The sequence below is a fragment of the Telopea speciosissima genome, chromosome 6, assembly GCF_018873765.1.
Source record: "Telopea speciosissima isolate NSW1024214 ecotype Mountain lineage chromosome 6, Tspe_v1, whole genome shotgun sequence".
In the NCBI taxonomy this organism is placed as follows: Eukaryota; Viridiplantae; Streptophyta; class Magnoliopsida; order Proteales; family Proteaceae; genus Telopea; species Telopea speciosissima.
The window spans coordinates 46,360,051-46,383,866 of record NC_057921.1 but is presented as its reverse complement, the minus strand read 5'-3'; the positions used below and the strand labels follow the sequence as shown (position 1 = coordinate 46,383,866).

At 37.5% G+C, this 23,816-nt stretch overlaps 2 protein-coding genes across 3 annotated transcripts; one reads left to right on the top strand and one right to left on the bottom strand.

Moving 5' to 3' along the window:
- Positions 1-3,999: 3,999 nt before the first annotated feature.
- LOC122663582 (multifunctional methyltransferase subunit TRM112 homolog A-like) lies at positions 4,000-16,664 on the bottom strand. 2 transcript variants are annotated; one of them, XM_043859166.1, is made up of 2 exons: positions 16,624-16,664; positions 4,000-4,595 (listed from the first exon to the last, which is right to left on the bottom strand). In XM_043859166.1, the coding sequence occupies exon 2, from the start codon at positions 4,585-4,587 to the stop codon at positions 4,216-4,218; it is 372 nt and encodes a 123-aa protein (XP_043715101.1). In that variant the 5' UTR covers positions 4,588-4,595; positions 16,624-16,664; the 3' UTR covers positions 4,000-4,215. The 2 variants fall into 2 exon arrangements, with proteins under 2 accessions (XP_043715101.1, XP_043715102.1); XM_043859167.1 differs by lacking the exon at positions 16,624-16,664 and adding an exon at positions 11,670-11,717.
- On the top strand, positions 11,232-23,163 carry LOC122663581 (potassium transporter 4-like). The gene is made up of 9 exons (XM_043859165.1): positions 11,232-11,293; positions 13,886-14,132; positions 17,085-17,330; positions 17,659-17,709; positions 18,292-18,552; positions 19,783-19,835; positions 20,229-20,343; positions 21,052-21,306; positions 22,004-23,163. The coding sequence occupies exons 1-9, from the start codon at positions 11,249-11,251 to the stop codon at positions 23,092-23,094; spliced, it is 2,364 nt and encodes a 787-aa protein (XP_043715100.1). The 5' UTR covers positions 11,232-11,248; the 3' UTR covers positions 23,095-23,163.
- The last annotated feature ends 653 nt before the right edge of the window (positions 23,164-23,816 follow it).

Sequence of the window (23,816 nt, the reverse complement as noted above, 5' to 3'; positions counted from 1 at the left end):
ATGGTGGTGTTTAATAGCCAAAAAGGGCATTCTTACCACTAAAATTGCTGCCCAATTTCTTAGCTCTGTAAATTGTAGGTGTTCTTCTATTGAACTTAATTGGTGGAAATTCTTCTGGAAACTTCCAATTCACCCCAAATTTAAGATCTTCTTCTGGCGTTTGCTCAATGCAGGAATTCCTACCAAGGCAACTCTCTCGAAATGGATCCAGATTGACTCCTCATGTGCTTTCAGTGGAATTGGTCTTGAGTCTCCATGGCATCTTTTCATTTCCTGCGATTGGGTCAAATGCATCTGGGCAGCTGGACCTCTGGGATTAAGAACTGATTTGTTGGGGTTTCACTATATCAAGAACTTTTCCCTGTTTTTTTATTCCCTATTACGAACAAACAAACAATTGGCTTCATGGGTATTTGCTGTAATTTCAATAACTTGGTACTTTATTTGGATGGTAAGGAATCGACTCGTCTATAGAGCACAACCCCCCCAGCCCTACATGGGTGATCCAATGCATGCAAAAATGGATCGGGGATCTCAAATTAAATCCCTCCCCTGGTTATGCCATGTCTGTAATAGATGATTCTAATTTGTTTGCACGCACTTCTTTCGTTTTGAAACTACCTGTGCTCAACCTTAATGTTCTGATATGTGCAGGATACCATCAACCGGGGTTTAACCTTAGCAGGGTGGTCATATTTCTTTTTGATAGATGGCAAACTAAAGTTTTTTTATACAGGCTCTATGCAAGGTGATGAGAGACTAACAACAGTTCTTTTTGCGATCCGAAGAGGCATCGACCATGCAGCCAGGGTCGGGTTGAAGTTTAAAGCAATTTGGAGCAACGACAATTTTGTGGCCGACTTGTTTCCATCTCCAACCAAATGCTCATGGCCTTGGACTTTGTTTATAGATTGTTTATATATTTCTGACCGTACTCAGGATGTAACCTTTGTAAAGGATGGGAATAGACTCTGTGTAACCCTAGCTACCAACCTGGCGAGGAACGCTATATATTTGTAGTCTTTTAATGTTTGTTTTTAATCATCAAAAAAAAAAAAAAAAAGAGCAAATTACGTGCACACCCCCTGGTGTTTGAACATATAACAGAACCCCCCCCCCCCCCAATTGTTTAAACAATTACGTCCATGCTTGTGAAGGCTGACGATGTTAGTGTGGTGTTAGTTTTTGAAGTATAAAAGACATTTTTACCCTTATTATGTCTTAAACTAAAATGATAAAATAAAAATACCATTTTTACCCTTTTTACATCCCCAAACCTAAAATCCCCAAATCATCTTCTTCCTTCTCCTCCTGTTGCAACCCCACCATCCCCCTTCTTCCCTGACCATCTCTCCTTGTCCTCCACCGCCATTCATTTCAAAAACTAACACCACACTAACACCGTCAGCCTTCACGGGTATGGATGTAATTGTTTAAACAAAGGGGGATGTTCTGTTATTTGTTCAAACACCAGGGGGGATGCACATAACTTGCTCTTAAGAAAATTATGGTGAAAAGTAACCCATATAAACATTAGTACAAGTAATTTTCATATATCAAAGTATAAAAAAGGAAAAATGGGCCTCCAGTATAGTTTCCTAAGAAATAAAACCAGTCTCAACTATACATACATTATTACCTATTAAAAAAAAGGGAAAGGTTTCGTACACGGTCGTGTAAACCGTGTACGAAACTTTTCCCTCCCTATACTTTTTACTTTTCCCCAAAATTCCCTTACTTTTCATTCACAATTTTCTCTCTCTCCTCTATTCATCTCTCTCGTCTCTATTCACCTCCTCTCTGCAATTGCGTGCGGGAGCGACGAGGGCCTGCCGCAACAAACTGCACATTCGACAAAGCTCATATCTTTATTTTCGTTGCTCTCTCCTCCTTTCTTGAACTGAATAATTGAGATTGCACGGATCAATGCTTCATCAAGGCCTCGACTCACCACTGCAGCAGCGTATACCATTATGGGATCCTCTTGTCGTCGAGCTTGTGAGATGGAAAAACGGTGCCAATTGTAGCAGCATTTCATGACGAAGACATAGTAAACCACCATTAAAACAGATGTGACAATGGTCCCTGGTACAGCAATGGTAAAGATGGGGAAATTGGTGTACCAAGGAGAAGGAGAAGAAGAAGTAGAAGGAAACGTGGGTGGCTCAAAATTCGGATGTTCTGGGGGAACTCTTGGGGGACAGAAACGTAGAGGTCCATTACGATGACCAGACATGTTTAACGGATCCTTGAGAAATGGATCTGGGGAAGATCTACTGAAGAAAATCAAAAGGCTTGAATGAATCAACTGAGAGAAACAGGGGGGAACGAGATTGCTAGCGGGTTAGTTTTGTTGGGATCTGGAAGGAACCGTAAATGATTCAAGTTGTAATAACCAAGAAAAAATCTGCTCTCAATGACCTATTGAAGAAACTTTTGGGTAGACATTAATGGCTTTGTAATTGTCTAAAGTTGCAGAAACAGGGGAGATGAAAAATGGCTATGGAGACAGAAAACCCAATTGGGTTAAATTAGAAAACTGATGAGACTTGAGAAGATTTTTGAACATTTTAAGGTGGAAAGAGGAGGAAAAATTCCAGAGGAGGGACCCTCAGAAGTCAGACCAAGACCTTGACGAAGTCTAGATGTCAGAGATAATCGTAGTCAGTGATCTCGACGAAGACTAGACGATTAAGGGGATTTTGGGGAAAAGCAAAATGTAAAGGGGGGGGGGGGGGGGACAGTTTCGTACACGGTTTACGAAACCTTTCCCCTAAAAATAAAAAAAAACTATACATACATTACCTACCCTACTCCATAAAACTAGACACCTTCAAAAGTATTTTCCTAAATAAAGCAATGAGCTGCCACCGTCCATATAATTAATAAATTTTGAAACATATTTATCTCATAAAAACCAATTAGTAGATGAGTTTTTACGTTTTAAGGCGTCAATGAAAAGGCTAGAGATTCTCATCCAAAATTCAACAACTAATAAGAAACAAACAAATCGACAGACTTTCAGCTATCAAATGTGCGGTGTTCTTTTTTTAACCCTTATGCAATAAAGCTTGATGGACTTGAAACCATTGTGAGTTGAAGAATAAACCCTAATCTCAATTCCTTCACCAAAAGCAACATAATCACATAGATTCATATGCTAAACTATATACTTCACAGCCTCTAAAGCTATAGAAATAAATAAATAAAGCAAAACCAAGCAAAGCCCCACCCTCAAATTAAAGCAATCCGCCGCCACAATTTTTCTCAAAATCTTATAAATTGAAACAAAATTCAAAGATAAATCAGAAAGCAAGTTAACAAATCTGAAATGACACAGCTGGGATTTTCCTCCAAAATTCATTGGCTAATAGGAAACAAATTGACTATTGACACTTTTAGATATCAAATTGAATGCGTTGGAGTTTTTAAACCACCACATTTGACAAAATCCAGTGGAGTTGAACTTGTTACGAGACGATCAATAGAACCCCAATCTCAATTACTTCTCCAAAGTAACACAATCACTGATCACATATTAGGGGAAAAAACGAGCATTTACCAGAATTTTGGATATTAAATGTCTTAAGAGTTTTATACCATTTTGCACATATGATTAAACTCGATAGTCTAGAACTCATTACGAGCTGAACAACAAAACCCAATTCTCAATTTCCTCTCATGAGAAAAACAATCACTGATCACATTTATTCCTATGTTAAAACATACACATCAGAGTATGTAATGCTTCCTCCCCACCCCCACCCAAAAAACAAAAAAAGGTTGGGGAGAATAAACCCTAATCTAAATTTCTTCTCCAAAGCAACAGAATCACTGATCACATATTCATATGCTAAAACGTAAACATCATAGTATCTAAAGCTAAAAACAGTTATAATTACAATATAAAAGACTCCTGTTTCGCCAAAAACACTAAAATCTCCAAACCCCCAAGTCAACCTCAAGCAAATATCGTATGCCAAAGAAAGAAAAATGTAGGCCATAAGAGAATAAACCCTAATTTCAATTTCTTATCCAGTGAAACAAAAGCAACATTCACATATGTTCATATGCTAAACCATACACATGAAAGTACCTAAAACTCAAAACAACTACAATCTCAGTATTCAAAAACCCCTGTTTAGCCAAGTACACTAACTCCAAGCTCCCTGCAGCCAATATCATCTGACAAAGAAAGAAACTATAAGATACTGATCAGACCTCATCTTCATGGAGGAGCATGTTTGGGATACCCTTGTTGACAGGGAAACGCCGACCAGTCTCAGGACAGATGAGGGCACCTTCTTCAAGGTGGAGCTCAAGGAGGGCATGGTGGAACTTCATGAGGAACTCCTCCGATTCAAGCATCGATGACTCGGGTGCCTCTTCGGGTAGTTCTGCATAGCCCATCGATCGAGCGGCATCGACAAGTGCCTTCCATTCAATCTTTGGGAACATGTTTCTTAGGAAATCTGAGTTAAATTCGACCTCTTTTGATACTGATTTCTCCACTTCAAGACGCAGTGGGAACCCATTCATCACGCCCTTGATGTTGCTGGACAGCATGTTATGTGTCAAAAGCCTCATCTCTCTCTGTTCTCAAAGTTTCAGAGAAACAACACAAGAGAAAAGGCTACGTTTGGTTGCACTCCCGCTCTATAGGAGTCAATCTTATGCAGAATTGATATTTCTTGATTCTGCTACGATAGAATGAGAAACAACGTTTGGTAAATCTATCCCTGGATCAATTCTAGTGCACTAAAAAGATCAAGAACAATGTTTGGTAGGCCTTTTTATAGAATCAATTAGAGCACTACACTTGGTATTTACAGAAATCCCATTATCCCTTGTATTAGATAGTGATAATGAACTATCACTCATTACACATGAATTTTCCAGGTCAAAAGCACAACACACCAAAACATATGCATATACAGAATATAGTCGCAAAATACCATATCTAGTAGCATGTAGAACCTTTGACAAAGATGACAGAAATCAACAAGCCAACTCAAAACCATGTTTTCTATGATTTAAGACTTGTGGTTCCCCTGTTCTGTGTCCTAGTTTCAGCAATAGAGCTTTCTGAGTTCAGGCAAATCTGTTAATCAGATCCTGCCACTATTTTGGGACTCAAAGGGTACCCTAAGGACTAACATTCGACCAGAACTGGGGTCCTATCCGAGGCCTGAATCCCCCTGGCTACTTAAACATCTCTGATTTTTCTCTAATTACAAAATTTTACTTTTTAAAATTATTTTTTATTCCACCACCTAATTCGAAAATGTTAGTTTTCAAATGGTGACTCTGTGTTTTCTTTCCCTCTTCTTACTTCTTTTTTCTTTTTTTTTTTTATCTCTGGCTGTGGCAGAATGGCGTTACATCCTCCATTATGCCCCAACAAATTACATATATTGTTCCAGGTGTTGAAAATTTTGATCACACAGAAATTTCAAATTTTATTCAGAAGGCTCATGATAATTTGGTATGTTCTTTCTTGGATTTGGGGTCGAGAAAAGTGCCCCCTCCCCAGAAAAGCACACTTGATATATCTGTGTGTATGAGAGAGATATGCACCCATCTGAGAAAAAACTTACAGGAGAGAAGCCCTGATTGACTTGATGGAGACGGAGAAGAAAGAGGACGCACTGGGGCAGGTGCTCGCCAGAGAAGAGGAACAGTGAGTCGCCTTCCCGCCTTTGCAATCGCCGATGGAGTTCTACAATCTGGAGCGTCACTCACTGGCCGCCACTGAAATCATCCGGGAATTGAGCCGAAGAAGAAGGGGATAAGGCAAGGGTTCCAAAATCCAACTCCAACTCTCCAAGTGATCTGCTTCAATGGTTGGGTTTGTATGTGAACCTGAAGGGCGAGGTCGATAAGTCGATTGGGATTTTGGGGGTTAGGGGTTTAGGACAAAGGGAATCAAGGATAATCAATCGATTAGTTTTTTTATTAAGGGTTTTTTCCAAATGCCCCCTCAAATTGCTCATACGTACAAATGTACCCTTGCAAGTTTACTAATTTGAAATACACCCCTACTTTCCAAATATTATAACAATCTAGTCCTTCCCGAACACACTACCTGGGTGGGGTCTACCCCCCTCTTATTTGAGGCACTGGACAACTGTACCGGGCAGGGAACCTGAGAGAATAAAAATTCATCAAAATACCCATGTGATAAAACCCACTAAAATTAAAGAGTAAAGTGACCAAATTGCCCTCATCTTCCCCAAATCGTTTAGGGTTTGAAACTGAAAAGAAACCCACATGCAAAAACCTTCAAATTTCCCATTGTTTTTCTTCTAAAAAAACATAGTTGTTTAGAATAGATGATTTACTGTCATTCTGTACACCACACCTAATGTTGTGACCACAAATCCTTGAAGAACAGAGCTCTATCACAGTCATGAAGCTATTAGAAGATTTCTTTTGTAACTATCAGAAAAATACTACTAGAAACAAAAGATGAAGGCAATTTGGTCACTTTACTCTTTAATTTTTATGGATTTTTATCACAAGGGCATTTTGGTCATTAGATTCCTTGGTCTAATGTCCCAGATTAACAGTCAAGATTAAATTGTTACAAAATTTGAAAAGTAGGGATGTATTTGGAATTAGAAAACTTGCATGGGTGCATTTGTACATTTGGATAATTTGAGGGGGGCATTTGTAAAAAAAATCCTTTTATTAAACATAAGCGTATAATTTGCGTTTTATTCTTGTTTAATACTTTATCCAACATATTTCATACCATTTATTTTAATAAAAAGGAAAATCATTACTAAAAATTTTCTTAAATATTACAGAACAAAATATTTGAGATAAAAAATTTAAGCCCAAAGATTTCATGCACGGTCATGTCCCCTCTCATATTGAGTTGGAAAAATCATAAACCCTCCACCCCTATTTAAAGCTTCAAAACTCCCACCCTCTTACATGCACGATTTACACATCCGTATATGAAAATTGTCCCCAAAATTTAATGTCATAAAAATAAGTAATAAGTTCCAGGGCCAACCACCATGAGAATCTTATTGCAATTATCCAATCACATTCTAGCAATCTGTCTAAATCTCTTAAGGGTGTCAATTTGAGATCAGAACTGAGAATTGTTCCAAAATCGTTTTGTTAAAATCCAGTACTAGACCATCCCATTAATAAACGGGACAGTATTGGAGTTTGATTACTGAATAATAAATGGGGGATGTATTCCCAATGATATCAGTACTAAATACCGACTAGGTACTGGAAGTACCAATACTTTTTCAAAGGGTATATTTCATGTTCTTTTGTTTAAGTTTTATGGCTGCAGTTTAATGTATTTGAGTGATATTTTCTCTTATGAAGGTTTCAGCTAATGGAGTTTTAGTTCTATTTCTATAAACTTATTTAGTGATGACACTAAAACCGTACATGGTCTTGTTTAATTCATCCTCATTAATTCTTAGTCTTCGCTTTGAGAAGCTTACATGTGAATATATGATCTTAGGGAGTTTGAAGAAATAAAACCATGAAATCCATGATGGCAAGGAATACCTTAGATGTCATAATAGTGGAAAGATCCATAACACTAATAATTGAATCAACTTCTTATGAATCATTAAAGTTCTTCCCCCTTTTCTACCAAGCCTAAAAATATTTAAGAATCGCTACCATCCCGTCTAGTTAATAATCGGGACCGAGACCTAGGCTTGGTCTCGTTAACTAAATGGAACGGTATTGGGATTGGCACCTCTGATACCTGTACCAGTATGGACCCGTCGTGAATAATGGGAACTATACCAATTGACACCCTTATTACACACACCCTTATTACAATCTCTACATTCACTCATCCTAGTTCCAATGCACTTTGCAATCCTTGGTACAATCTAGTACTGATTTCTGCTTCCTCAACAATTCCTGCCACACCAAAATCCATACAACAACAACAACCATAACCTTATCCCAACTAAATGGGGTCGGTTACATAGATCCGATAGAGACTATAACAATAATAGAAACAAGAGAAGTAAAAGGGAGTAAGAAGAGTAAAATGAAGTAAAAAATACAATAAGTAAAGGGAGAAGTCGAAGCAGCATCCCAGGAACATTTCCCTACAAGGGGTCGGCTACACGGGTCTTTGTCCTCCACACCATTATATCGACTGTCATACTAGGATTGAGGCCTACCACATGCATATCCTTTCTTATCACTTCTCCAATAGTCATTTAGGCTTATACCAAAATCCATAGCAACCATAAAGAACTGGTGATTAAGGAACAAATTAAACTGAAGCCCAAGCAGCTTTACCTGGGTTAGGTTCTAAGTTACAATATTCCTAATCCTTATCTGTATCTCTATCTTAACCAACACGTTAGTGTATGTTTATGTGCCAAAGTTTAGCTATGGTTGTGGCAATAAGCAGAAGAATACAATCAATTTGAGTTGTCAGCCCGGCCCCATCAACATCTTCATCACCTCCAACACCATCCCTAAAGAAGAATGAGGCGAAGAAGTGACAGAAGAGACCATGGAAATTGGGATCCACAAACGGAACTGTTCCAATCTTTGGAAGTAAAAAACAACTGAGAATGAGTCACTTCCCTGCTCATTCCATCAACTCCACAATGGATCCTACTAAGCATGCTGCTCATTGTTGCTGCTCATGCTTTTTATTTGGAGACTTTAGATCTTGTCCTGTAAATTCCTTTCACTCTTGTGCAGCTTTATCTTTTTTGTCTTTAATGGAGTCACCCTCAGTCCAGATCCTCTCTATCGCGCATCGGATGGTTGGAGCTGTCTGGCACACACCCCAAGGACATGCACGCTGCACTCATTGACACGATGGAGATGATTTTCTTGCGGACCCTTTAAGGGTGTCAAAATCAAATTGGAACAACTGAATAGAGGCGTCTATCTCGAAACCGTTTAATAAATGGTTTGGTTTTGGTTTTAAAATTGAGACCTTTTAGCTAACCATTTAAACCGAAATAATTATTAGTAATCCGTAATGACAATAATTAACTATTAATGATAATAATAAATATGTAATGGTATAAATATGCTATTGTTTAAACAAAACATATAAGAATTCAATTCATACATCCATTTCAACAAAAAATTAAAAGACATATAATAATCAGTAGGTCATTTGAGTTAAAAAAAAAGTTATACAACCGATTAAACCGAAACCGTTTATAAATGGTTTCACTTTCAACATGTGAAACCGTTTATTATTAAACGGTTTGATTTTATTTTTACCTAAAAAAATTGCACCGAACCGTTTTACACCCTAACCGTTAAAAAAAATAAAACAAATATGTCCACAACATACCCACAATTATAATTTCTTACCTTTTCAATGACGGTCTAATTGCACTCCCAAAGAAAGAATTCCTTCACCATTGGTGATGTGACCCTATTATTAAATTCCTATGTCATCGTTAATTCCCACTCCTACTGGTTGAAAATTCTCCTTTGCTAATCAAAGGGGTCAGATCCCATTCTCTCTTCACTATGGGTGAAGAGAAATTGGGTCCCTAATCTATAGAAAAACTTTGATGTCGCTCTCCATCTACTAATGTGCGTCCCTCACCTTTGTGAGATCCACATTTCATAAAAACACATCAAATGGTTGAGTATTAGAATGAGGACTAGAAAAATCGATAATATATAGAGAGCAACGAGGTCCTGGGATCGAATCCTGCCTTCACTTGGGAGAAATGTTTTAAAATATAATATATTTGGATGAGGGCTCTCCGAAAATGCCTGCCTTCTGACTCTCCCTTCTTTCCTTTGATAGTGATGGAAATAGATTCAGTAGGAATTCAAAGGCATATATGGTGGGAAAGAAATATGCGAAGATAGACTTCCTCATCTAGAACCTACAATCAACTCTGGAGTTCTATAACTTCTATTGAGTTTAAAACATTACTAAGGTCAACCATCTCCATGCCTTGGATTTGGATTATGCTAAGAATCGTCATATTGTATTTTTTTTTTGTTTTAATTGTCTCTTTCTTCCCTCTTAAGATGTTTTTGCGTACTTTTTTTTTTTTTTTTTTAAATTTATTTGTATTCACCCGTATGTATGTATAAAATCTGGAAACAGTCTCTTTGTGAAGCAAGGGTAAGGCTGTGTACATTATAACCTTTCTAATACTCCGTAGTGGTGGGAGCCTCGTGCATGGGATCGATAAGGCTGCATATGTTATGACCCTCCCCATACCCTACAATGGTAGGAGTCTTGTGCACTGGATACGCCTTTATATATAATATAATATAATATAACTTTTTTATTCTAAAAGAAAATGATCGAGAAGGGTGGGGATGCTAGAATCAAGACCAGACAACCATGTCATTCTTGCAATTTTTTTATATGAAAACAAAACAGATAACAGATAACAGCCACTTACAAACCATTCCAGAGTCGACGGACTAGGTGGGCTGGGCTGAGAATTGCCACTTCTATTGATTCACAAGCCGTGTGTGTATGTCTCTGAATTTTTAGAGAGAGAGAGAGAGAGAGAGAGAGAGATGCATTGGATCTCAGTGGGGATGTAAACGGATCGGAGTTAGCTCAGATACGGATTGGATGTGATCGGATCCGGATATTCCCTGGCCAAATACGGATACCTTTAAATGGATTCGGATGGATTTGGATGCGGATCGAATTCGGATTTTCGACATCTGTTTGCATCTCTGCCTTGTGTAACCCGGACCTTCCTCTCCCTAGCAGATACAATTCACTATCAATCCATATCTCTTAGATCATAATTCTCTTTTCCTCATATTCTAGAACCTGTTGAATCTTAAAGAACCCTTAAGATCATTATTTATTTAATTTTTTATTCTTAAATATTCGAATTTTTTTCGTCCTTAAACGGATACGGAGTCTTGGTTATCCATTTACATCCCTAGATCTCAGTTTCATTATGTTGACCTATCATTAAAGAGAAGCTATACGTATAATTACAAATAAAAAACGCTCCTGCCACTGCAGGGGGGTTTGGAGAGGGTCATAATGTACGCAATCTTACCCTTGTTTCGTAGAAAGACTGTTTCTAGAGACTCAAACCCGTGATCACTTGGTCACAATGGAAGAATTTTACCATATAATAATATATACATTAAAAAAAAAAACATTTTGGCATGGGTCTCAACATGCTGACCTATTTATCATTTAAAAGAATCAACTAGTATATATTTATACATATAAGCACTTAAAACTCTGGGAATGCAAGAAGTAACAGAAGGGGGGGCCATGGAAACTGAAACTCCAACTTGGACTCATCATCGAACTTGTAAGGTCAGAAATCAATTAAGCTTCTTCAATTCTCTGTACTTTTATTTATTTATTTTGAATGAAAAGCTTCTTCAATTCTCTGTACTTTATTAGACTATGAGATGATAATTTAATAGTACCATATAAAAAAAAAAAACTCTTCCTTGCTTATTTTGTTTCTGTTCTTATAGTGCTCTTCATCTGTTTCTCCTTTTTTTAGGATTCTTTTTCACTTCTTTTTTGTCTCAAATTTTTCGTTCTTTCAAGAATCTAATGCTTTTGATTAACTTTGAAAAGTTAATTTCCTCTGCAGTCTGGAATGTTTTTTTATTCCTTTATGGCCTTTTGAGTTTAATAGAATTAGGAAGAAGATCTAATAATTAAACTGCAATATTAGGATCTCTCTCGCTCCCTCTCTCTCTCTCTCTCTCTCTCTCTCTCTCTCTCTCTCTCTCTCTCATTTTGTGGGCTTTCTTTCTTATGGGTTATATTTTTTTTACACAGAATGGTGAGGATGTTTAGCAAATTTCCATTTGTCTAACCTACTTAATAATCAAATCGCGACCATTCCCCACCTTTTATTGTAAATCCTTCTTTAGTCTCTGCCAGGAGTTTCTCCCAGACTTTCTTTTAAATAAAAATTTGATCCCTTTGTCCAGAAAAAAAAAATAATTTTCACGACCATTTGTCGATCGACTTTAATAAAAGGTTTATGAGATTAATTTGACAATAAAATTGATGAAAAAAAAATAAAACAAATGATTATACGTCACCATGCATGAGCCATGCATGAAAACATGCTGATGTAATTTTTTTATTATTTTTTATATAATATAAAAACCAAATATATTAGATAAAGGAGGTTATATCTACATCGTTTCCATGGACCATTGGTCTAGTCCATTTTTAACTAGAAAGTAGAAGTATGAACCGTTTTTTATTAGGATTTGGATTCTTGTGTTCTTCATAGGGGGTTGAAATAGGTTGAATTTTATTCGATTTCAATTCCTCTGCCAATCAATTATTTAGGGTATGTAAAGAAAACAAAGCTTAGAATGGCGATTTGCAGAAGAAAATGCAAAGAGAAAGAGAAACACACACACACACACACAATATTAGATTTCACGATTCACCCCCAAGAAGAAAGGTTACATTCACAACTGAGCAATAGTACAAATCCATTAATCTTTGAAGCAAAATACAACCCTTCCTATCTCATCTCTCATCTTTCATCTTTCATCTCTCAAAGAGATAACAACATTTTATAGGAAAACTCTAACCCCAGAAAGTATAAAACTGCCCCCTGTAAATCACATGGTTAGACTTGAACCGAAACAGATCGAAATACATATCAAATCGAAGCTCTCGATGAGCTCTATAGGATTCAGCGCTTAAGGCACTGTTGTATGCACTTTTTGGCCATTCTGATGCATTTTGAAGGCGAAATAGTCCGCCGAAGAATTACTACAACACTTTCTGAATTAAATCAAGCTTCACCGACCAATAACAAGGTACCCTCATATTGATGGATAATATCAAATTTTATTTAAAAGAAGAAGAAGAAACTATATAGAAAGGGAGGGCCTTCACCCTGAAACAAGGAGAGGGGATCCTAAAACAAAAAAGGCCCTAGCCTAGATCATAGGGCATATATACATCCATAAAAATAAAAGGAAGCTTGATACTCCCGAATTATATATACTAAGGAAAAGATATCATAGAAACACCCCCTTTGACCCATAAGCCTGTTGTTACAGAGTGATATGATGGCTTTTCTTTGAAGACGATGGAGCTACATTTATCTAAAATCTCAGATTTGATGTCTCGAATAATGGTCGGCCCGGTCTTATTATCTTGTTACGAAGCAGTCTATCATTTCATTCCCTCCCAAGGAAATGGAATAATTCACTTCACCTTTGGATTCATAAATACCCTCCTAGGTTTTACTATTTTCTAAAATACCCTTTAAGATCCCATTTCCTTGGCTGCCAGCCTTGTAGCAGGAACATTCCTGCTACTAATGTAACAGCAAAATTTCGTCCACCCCCTCCCCCCAAGTTTAGCAAATCAAGGAGCTACTACCATTATGTTGCTACTAGGGAGTTGAGTGGACCAATACATGGTAAGCACATCCTTTCAAACTTGGCCAGTAAAGTTACACTAAAAAAATAGATGACTTACACTCTCAAGTCTTGCCCAGTAAAAGCAACAAAAGGGGCGAGCTCAGTTCAGGTCCAATGACATGTACCATCCTTGAGATCTGATCCGAGCTCATTTGGAATTATTGGGCCCAACAGATCAGCTCACTTCGATGTTTCTTTTAAAGAGCTGGCGCATAGTAGGGAGCACATCTGTTAAGCATCTGTAAGCTATAAACGAATGCTTTGGAATATTAGAGGGAAACCAAATCGCTCCAACCCAATTTACCTTTGGTTTAGAGGCTAATTTAGAGGAGAATACTCATAAAGTAATTCCTGTCTAAATGTTTAAGTGCTTTAATGAATATATATATACTTGTTGAGAAATTATTTTAATTACCTCCTTTATTAACTTCAAAATTGGTTCATTAATCCTTCATATTTAAAGAATTAAAAACCATATCTTTTGGTGATGCAGTTCTCATGGAAGTGTCTCTTCAAGAATAGGAACTTGATATTAGCATACCAAAGCCTTGGTGTGGTTTATGGAGACTTAAGTGTTTCACCTCTCTATGTTTACTCCAGCACATTTAAAGGGAAGTTACAGAATCATCAAAATGAAGATGCAATATTTGGAGTATTTTCTTTGATTTTTTGGACCCTTACATTGATACCCTTGATCAAGTATGTCTTCATACTATTGATTGCTGATGACAATGGCGAAGGTAAGCTGTGAATCACAAACTCTTTGTTCTCTAAGGCTAATTTAAAATAAGGGAAAAAGTTTCTTGTGTGGGACACATGGGCCACACCCATGCACAGTGGATGACGGAATGATCGCCATGCCCCCCATGTATGATGAAAATTCTGCCACGCGTGTTCTCATTAGTTGGAGCATGCAGCGTGGCCCCTGCATCCCATGCAAAGAACGGTTTCCCTTGAAATAAAAACATGTGTATTGTTTGGAGGTGGCAAAACCTTGGATCGATCATGTTGAGATTTAAGAATAACAAATAAAAGTTCAGCCCCTAATAAATTGAAAATCCCATCCAAACCAATGCCTGTGTGTGCACTCTCATTGACCCCATGCTAGTGCAGGGGCTACATGACCGGTTAGCGTTCTCTTTCCCAAAAGAAAAAAAAAACCGTTGGTTTGAGCTCAAAATTGGATCTTGTAGTCCATCTTGAACATGTTCTATCTTTTAAAAACATAAGAATGTTTCCTATGTGTTTTTTTTTTATTCTATCTGTAAATCAAAATTATTAGAAAGGTAAAGAAAGAAATATATACACCAAAAAGGAGGGACCCTTAAGATGTTGTTTGGTAATTCAAAGAAAAAGCAGCTTTAAAAGTATGAAAAGCAGAAATTATCTAAAAATCAGAAACAGTTATTTATTTATTTTTTATTTTTTTGGGGATTGTTATTTCAAATATTACATCTCCAATCTCCATATAAAATGTCAAAAATACCCATAATATATATCCTGAATGCCTTATTAATATATTCACCAAAGAACTAATCATAACACTAAACATTTCAAAAAATTTATACAAAAAAAAATAAAAATGGAAAAGGGCTTTATAATCGCATATTATTCAATTAACACAAATATGCATAAGTTGATGGAGAAATGGATGAGGAATTTCATTTGGTCCGGTGATATGGAGTCTGGTAAAGCGGTAGTAGTTAAATGGGATATGGTGTCGAAACCTAATCTGAAGGAGGATTAGGCATTCGTCGCTTTTGTGATGTGAACAAATCAAGCCTTACTCTGTAAGTTGGCATGACAGATCAAGCATGAAGTGGCTCTATCAAGAAGGGTTATAAGTCTTCTTCGATTTGGCCAAGTGTGAAAATAGATCCGGTCTATTATTTCCTAAAAGGAGAGGTTGGTCGTGGGTAATGGTGAAAAGATTAATTTTTGGCATGATAATTGGCTGGGTGAGCACTCTATTGCAACTTCTTCGGGACTTAACCCGTTCCTCTTTCTTGAGAGGAAGTCTAAAGTTGCCGATTCTATCGTGGATTCTCAATGGCATTTCACTTTGGTTTCTTCAGCATTTTTAAATGATATTTTCTCGTCTGTAAGGAAGACTAAGTTCTCATCTCAGGACTGTGAAGACATTTGCTTATGGAGTTTAACAATCAAAGGATCTTTTACTGTCAAATATGCTTGGGATGAGCTTTGAGTGAGGACCTCTAAGGTACCATGATACGATTGGAAGAACTCACCCTCATAAACCGGTCTACAAGGGGAGGGAACCCAATATAATCTATGCCCACACCCAAGCCCCAAAGGGACCGATGTGGGACTATTATACATAACATACCGTGGGCTTTTGTTATTTGGGGCCCTAATATTATGGAGATTTTTTAGTGTAGTCCAGAGTCCAGACCCGGATTGGACTAAGCTGAACATTGATGGGTGTTCATTGGGTGATCCAGGCAGATCCAGTGTGGGTGGGGTTCTGAGAAACCATTTGGATTTGGATATCTCTTCCTCCAGTGTATTCCTTGGTCACAAATCGAACTTTGAAGCTGAATTCACGAGTCTTGTTTTGCGTCTTCATAAGGCAATGGAAATTGGGATTCAAAATTATAGATCGAATGTGACTTGGTGGTGGTTGTTCTTAGTTGTCGTCCAATCAATGTAGATCCCGTGGTTTGTGATACAGGATTGGATTTCTCATCAGTCTTTCTTGGCTCCTATTATTTAAAAGATATCACATTGCTATAGGGAGGCTAATCCGGTTGCGGATGTTTTTTTGCTAAGGAAGCTGCCAAAGTTGGGAGGTCCACTTTTATGATTGACTTTCCTTCTCACATTAAGGAGGAGATTGTTAGAAATGCTCTTCATAGACCTAGATTTCGCTTTTCTAGGTAGTCTTAGGTGTTTGGGAGCTAGGTATTTCCTAATGATGGCCATGCTGAAGGTGCGAAAATCATAAGCTCTGTATTTCTTTGTATTTGTCCACTATGCTTAAACGTTAATAAATGTATTCCCTATTTTCCGTTTTTAATATATTCTTTATGATCTTTTAGCAAAAAGTATAAAAATAAATACACATGTTTCTTTAAAGATATCAACTCCTCCACTCATGGATTCAAAGATAAGGAAAAATGTTCATGTTCTCAATATAATTGTTGAAAGTACATATAAAACATGTACATTACATGTTGTATATGTATCATATATATTTCATACATGTGCCATCTCTCTCTCTCTCTCTCTCTCTCTCTCTCTCTCTCTCTCTCTCTCTATATATATATATATATATATATATATATATATATATATATATATATGGCAAATGTTCTCTATGCCAGGAGCGTAGGATACACCCAAACACATGGGGGTGGGTGAACTGACCACCCCGCCCCCTAATGGCTGAAATGACCCCTACACTCCTAAGCATAAAAATAAAGTATATCCTTAATAATCTAAAGTTAGTAATACATCTAGTCATCTTTGTATAACAAATCTAATACATCTAAGTACATATAAAATAATTTAAATATATAGGACTAAAGGTTGTGGTTCTCCAGAATTTTCTTGTATACATTTTTGTTAGGGTGGCCGGCCTGGTTTTATGGTAACCTTTTATTCTTCTCTTCTTTTTTTTCGTTCAGTTCATCAATCTAATAGTGAAAACTGAGGATAGTTTCCATGATCAGGTGGAACGTTTGCTCTTTATTCCTTGCTTTGTAGGCATGCAAATCTTAGTTTAATTCCAAATCGACAAGCAGAAGATGAGGAACTCTCTACATACAATTATGGGCCTCCAACAAGCATTACAGTTTCCTCTCCATTGAAGGGATTCCTTGAGAAGCATGAAAAGCTACGCATAGCCCTCCTTCTTGTGGTATTATTTGGTGCATGCATGGTCATTGGTGATGGTGTCCTCACCCCAGCAATATCAGGTATGTATTTATGGGAGAATGTTTTCTGCGTGGGACGCAAGGGCCACGCTTGTGTCCCACGCCCATGTACAACAGGAGGAAATTCCGCTCGTTTTTGTGCCACCGCGTGCACTCTCATTGGTTGGTGCATGCGATGTGACCCCTGCATCCCACCCGAAAAACGTAGTATGGGCAGGCCACATATACATACATGCATACACACACAGAGAGAGATTTCATTTGAACAAGGAAAAGTATTTTATGGAAATTTTGGTTGGTTCAATAGCTAGCTTTCTTGTGGATCAAAGAAGAAATTAACTAAAACTTGGTTGTGTCTCTCCAATTGCAGTACTTTCTGCCGCAGCTGGGTTGCAATATAATGACGGGAAACTAAATAATGGTAAGTTGATGCACTAATGTTTTTTTTGCTCAAGTGATAAACTATTTCTTCCTTGTAAATTTAGATGAGGACCACTAATCAAACTTAAAGCTTTTACATTTTTTTATAAGTTACTGAATAAATGTACATGGAACGAATATGGATCGGATACTAATCGGATGTGATCGGGTTCGGATATTCTCTGACTATATATAGATAACCCTAAATGGATACAAATGCGAATCGGATTCAGAATTTCGACTATCTGTTTACATCCCTGACTTGTGTAACCTGGACCTCCCCCCCTCCTCCGACGGATATGATTCAATCTCAATTTATGTCTCTCAGTTGTCTTAATCTTATGATTCTCTTTTCCTCATTTTTTAGAACCTGATGGATCTTCAAAAAGCCTCAAGATTATTAGATACTTAATTTTTTTTTATTATTAATTAGATATCTTTTCAGATAAGAGAATTTTTTTTTTCTGGATTATCAGAAATTGAATCCGAAAACCCCTAAATGAATACAAATACAAATTTAATTTGAATTTTTGAATATCCGTTTACATCGTTGTGACTAATATTGTTATTGGTTTGGATGCAGGAGAAGTACTGGTGCTTGCTTGTGTAATATTGGTGTGCTTATTTGCTTTACAACATTATGGAACCCATAAGGTTGGTTTCCTTTTCGCACCCATTGTTATTATCTGGTTGGTATCTATATTCATCAGTGGTCTATACAACACATTATATTGGAACCCTATGGTCTTCTCTGCACTATCTCCATATTATATTGTCAAGTTCTTTAGAGAAACAGGCAAGGAAGGTTGGATTTCTCTTGGAGGCATTCTTCTTTCAATAACAGGTACTGGGATTCTAAACTAAGTGGAATTACATTAAGTTTGTTAAAGCAGGGTTTAAATAGGCCAAACAAGGATTGAAGTCTATGGATCTTGAATGACTTCACATACTAGTTGGGCCTCTCCACCTTATAGCTTAAGCTTGTTGAGTTATCTTTCCTGCGGATAACCACCCTACCTCCATCTCACACCATCCATAGGGTGTGGTCCCCCCACCGATAGATGGTGTGAGATAGGGTGGGATGGTTACTCACTGGGGAGGGGATCCGGACTCCCTGCAATTAGAGATGTAAATGGATCGGATTCGGCTCGGATAGTGCTATATCCGCATCTACATTCGATTAGATTTTCGGACGGACTCGGATAATGCTAAACGGATAAGGACACAGATACAAATCGGATAGTTTATCCATTTACATGTAAATATAGCTTTTCGGATAGCTATAGCCTATCCGTATTTGCATCCGTTTAGCTTTCGGACGGATTCAGATAGTGCTAAACAGGTACAAACACGGAAACGGATTTCAGCTATTCATTTACACCCTTACCTGCAATCATGTGATTGATCATGTTTAGCTCCAAACAAGTAGTGATCTTGTAAATTTGAAAGTTTAGACTTACTTTAACCATTATCCATATTTGTTCTATTTGATATTTGACATAGAGATTAGTCTGGAGTCCTCTATCTCATGGATCCATTGTTCTATCTGTCTGATATGTGGCAAGAATGCTCTTATTTATCACAAAAAAAAAAAAAAATGATCTCATATTTATTATAGAGTGAACAATCACATTAAATGACATTGATAATGAGAATGGGAGAAAATGAAGAGAGAAACAGGAAAGCATATGGGGCACACATACTTTTTGTTTCACCTTTCAAGACTATCAAATGGATATAAATATTTTTTGGATTGAGTTTTCCTTCAGCCACGGGGAATGGAATCCATTCGCCGAGGCGGCATCAAATGTGCAGGGGTATCGGGAGAGTATTTTGGGCTATATACTAAAATTTTATAGGGCTATGTAAACCCTAGGATGGTGGCTGAATGTTCACTTGACGGTGGAGGAAAACTTTGTCCAATTGTCCATATGTTTTTGTTATTGTTTTAGAAAAAAACATATGTTTTTGGACAACTACATGAGCCTAAGAATATCAATGGTCTTTGCATTTTCTTTGATTCCTCCATTCCTCTGAGTTAAAAACCAAGATTAATTTTACTATGTCCCACCAGGTGCAGAGGCCATGTTTGCAGATTTAGGGCACTTCACTGCCTCATCAATAAGGGTAGGTTCCCATATTTCACCATTGTTTACTGAGTTACTGACCTTTATACACAATGAAAAATGTGGGATAACCCACTTGTAGAGGAATAATTATCACCTCCAATTTGTAGGCACCTCAAATTCCTCCAATTCCTTTAATAGGGGGGAGTGGACCCCACCTTGGGCAGTGTTTTTGGGTAGGGGATAGGGTGGTCTTTTCCACCCCCATGTGAGGAATTGGAGAAGGCAACGAATTGGAGGGGATAACGATTCCTTGTAGAGTATCCATTAATATCCATCTCCCACATGAGATCACATTAAATCTAAATCTAGCTTGTAGCTTTTGCCTTTCTTCCTATGTTTCTTGATCTACTTCTTACACCTTTCATCTGAACTGTCTTCACTGATTTTGCAGCTTGCCTTTGTATTCACTATATACCCATGTTTAGTTGTACAGTACATGGGTCAGGCTGCCTTTCTGTCCAAAAATCTCTCTTCTTTACCTCGGAGTTTCTATCCATCCATACCAGGTTAGTTTATATTTAGTCTCTCTTTGGTATCATTTATGTTTTTATTTATGACCTATTTTAAAAAACAATTCATTAATGAAAACCATTTTCGATTAAAAAATAAAAACCGTTTGGTAACTATAAACATAATAGAGTATGGAATGAGAAACCGTTCGGTAACTCTCTTCAATGAAGTCTTTGCTACCTTACTATTAGTTGCAATTGTTTGGTATAAGAAAACTTCGTCCTGTAGGGGGGATAATTATGACATAAATTCTCTATACCGTTGGGTACATATAAGAAAACTCTCGCCATAAATATCTCCCCAAGACAAGAGTTGGGGTTTATGAGAAGGCGACGGGTCTTTGGTTACCTACGCTTGAGAGAGGAATTGAAGAGGTGTTAATCCTCTTGTAGTCCTCTCAAGAATAGTGGAAGAACCTCACATCTCATCCATGAATTGTAGGCAAGTTTGCTGAACTTGTTTGTCTCTATTTGATATGTTTCTCGCAAATGCCAATATATGTTGGATCGATCTTAGGTAGTGTTTGGTATGCATTCTTGGAATGCATTCCAAGTCGATTTCGCATTCTTGGGCGATAAGAACCGTTGTTTTTATCACCCGAGAATGCGAAATCTACCTAAAATACATACCAAACACAGCCTTAGTTTCAATTTGCCACTACTACTGTTAAGGCTACATATTGAGCTTTTCTTTTTATTGTATAGATAGCATATACTGGCCTATGTTCGTGATTGCAACCCTTGCAGCCATTGTTGGTAGTCAGGCAGTTATCACAGCTACCTTCTCAATCATCAAACAATGCCATGCTCTTGGATGCTTTCCAAGGATCAAGATTGTTCACACTTCTAAACAAATATATGGTCGAATCTATATCCCTGAAATAAATTGGATTATGATGATCATTTGTCTTGCTATTACCATTGGATTCAAGGACACAACTTTGATTGGAAATGCTTATGGTATGTATCTATTCTTATTCTCTCAGTTCTAATTAGTTTTTCAAGTTTACAAAAGACATGTAATGGATGGGTGTCTCTATATGACAGAGGACTACTTAATAGGACCATTCACTCATTGCCATACAAACAATAAGTGTGCAAGTAGAAATATAGGGATACATGCCAATACATGGTAGGATAATGGATTGAATTAGGTTATGAAATTCGAAATAAAGAATCCATTTGAAGAATATTCCTTTCCAAGTGACCCGCCTGGAAGAACTTTTCTCATAATAAAAAACAGAAGGTTCTCCAAAAGGCAGCGTGGCCCTTGCGCTGGCACGGGGGCCAATGGGAGCACGCACGGCAGCATCAACAAGGCAATCATTACCACCATTCATGGGGCAGGGCAGACATTTCGCCCTCCTCTATTTCTAGGTGCAACGACCATGCTACCTTTTAAAGTTCTTTTTTCCATGAAAAATGGGAAAAGAATGCTATTGGTCACATGGACTGTGCACCCAGATGTAGGGATGGCCACCCCACCCCCATGGAAAGGCAGAAATCCCGTCCCTGTGATGCTTTTCCCACTGGCCCCTACACCCATACGACCAAGTAGCATTCTCTTGCCTTAAAAAAAATTATGAAGCAACACTAATCTATCAAAGTGAAATTGCAACCTTATAGTAGATTCTTATATAATTGTGTGGTTTTACAGGGATTGCTTGCATGTCAGTAATGTTCATTACAACATTTCTAATGGCACTAGTTATAATCTTCGTCTGGAAAAGAAGCATCTTGTTGGCTGCAGCTTTTCTCCTATTCTTCTGGTTCATTGAAGGTGTCTACTTATCAGCAGCATTCATTAAAGTGTATCAAGGAGGATGGGTTCCTCTTGTGCTCTCATCCATCTTCATGGCCCTCATGTATGTCTGGCACTATGGAACTCGTCAAAAGTATGAATTTGAGGTACACAACAAGGTCTCTATGAAATGGCTACTGAGTCTTACCCATTGCCTTGGGGTTGCTCGAGTTCCTGGAATCGGTTTCATCTATTCTGATTTGGCCAGTGGGGTCCCTGCCATTTTCTCTCACTTCATCACCAATTTCCCAGCATTTCATGAGGTTCTGGTATTTGTTTGTGTGAAATCAGTGCTTGTCCCCTATGTGTCACCTGAGGAACGCTACCTTGTTGGTAGGATCTGTCCAAGACCATACAAGATGTATCGATGCATTGTAAGGTATGGGTACAAGGACATTCAACAGGATAATGGTGACAGCAGTTTTGAGAACCAAATAATCCAGAGCATTGCAGAGTTCATACGAATAGAAGAGCAGTTCTCAAGCTCTGAGATTAATTCTGAGAGTTCATTTGTTGATGAGAGAGTGTCCATCATAAGCAATAGAGCTTCCCCATTAAGCTTGACCTGGATAGATTCTTCTGATCAGCAAGTGGATACAATCCAAAGTAGTACATCATTAAACACTTCCTCAAGTATCAGATTGGCCTATGAGGATGAGAACCCATCAATCCCGAGGCGTCAAGTCCGGTTCCAATTGCAAACCAATCCAAGCATGAGTTCTTCAATGAGAGAAGAACTGATGGATTTGATCCAAGCAAAAGAAGCAGGGATTACATATATAATGGGACACTCATATGTAAAGGCCCACAGGTCGTCTTCATTTCTGAAGAAATTAGCGATCAATATCGGGTATTCATTTCTTCGGCAGAACTGTAGAGACTCCAGTTGGGTGCTTGACGTTCCTCACATAAGCCTCATTCAAGTTGGCATGATCTACTATGTGTAGCTCTCGAATGAGAGGATAAGATTCACTTTCCAGAAGCTATGGCAGTAGAACTTCTGCTTACAGGCATCACACTTTCTGCTCTAATCAAAACCAAAAAATAGATATAGATAGATAACTAGAACTTCTACTTAATTATATATGCTACATGCATCACACTTTCTGCTTTAATCGGGGAACCAACAATATAGGTAAATAGATAGATAACTAGAAACCTCTGCTCATATTTGCATGGCATGCATCATCCTTCCTGTTGTATTCAATACCAAATAAATAGATAAATATATAAAAACTCAGCTATTGTTTTTCATGTAATGGCAAAATGATACATTTGGAACAAGGATTAATTGATGCTGATGGAATTAAAAAATGCACATGAAATCTGATATCACAGAAAGCAGAGCCCAAAATAACTCAGCAATCGGTTGAAGTTCAAAAGGCAATCAATCTACACTGCAAATGCTAAGCCGCATCTTTTATCAGTAATAAACTCCATATGATAATCTCAAACATTGAAATAAGATTTTTCCTTTTTATTAAATCATGATTTTATTAAAGAAGAAAAAGGACATAAGGCAAGGAGTTAAGCTCCACCAAAAACAACAAATAAGAAATCTCAAACCAAATAATAAGAATAAACTACAGCTGACAATGGATCATATCCTGAATTCATAATCTAGGGTAAACAACTCCTTGCTTCGTGAGATCATCCACAATGTCATTTT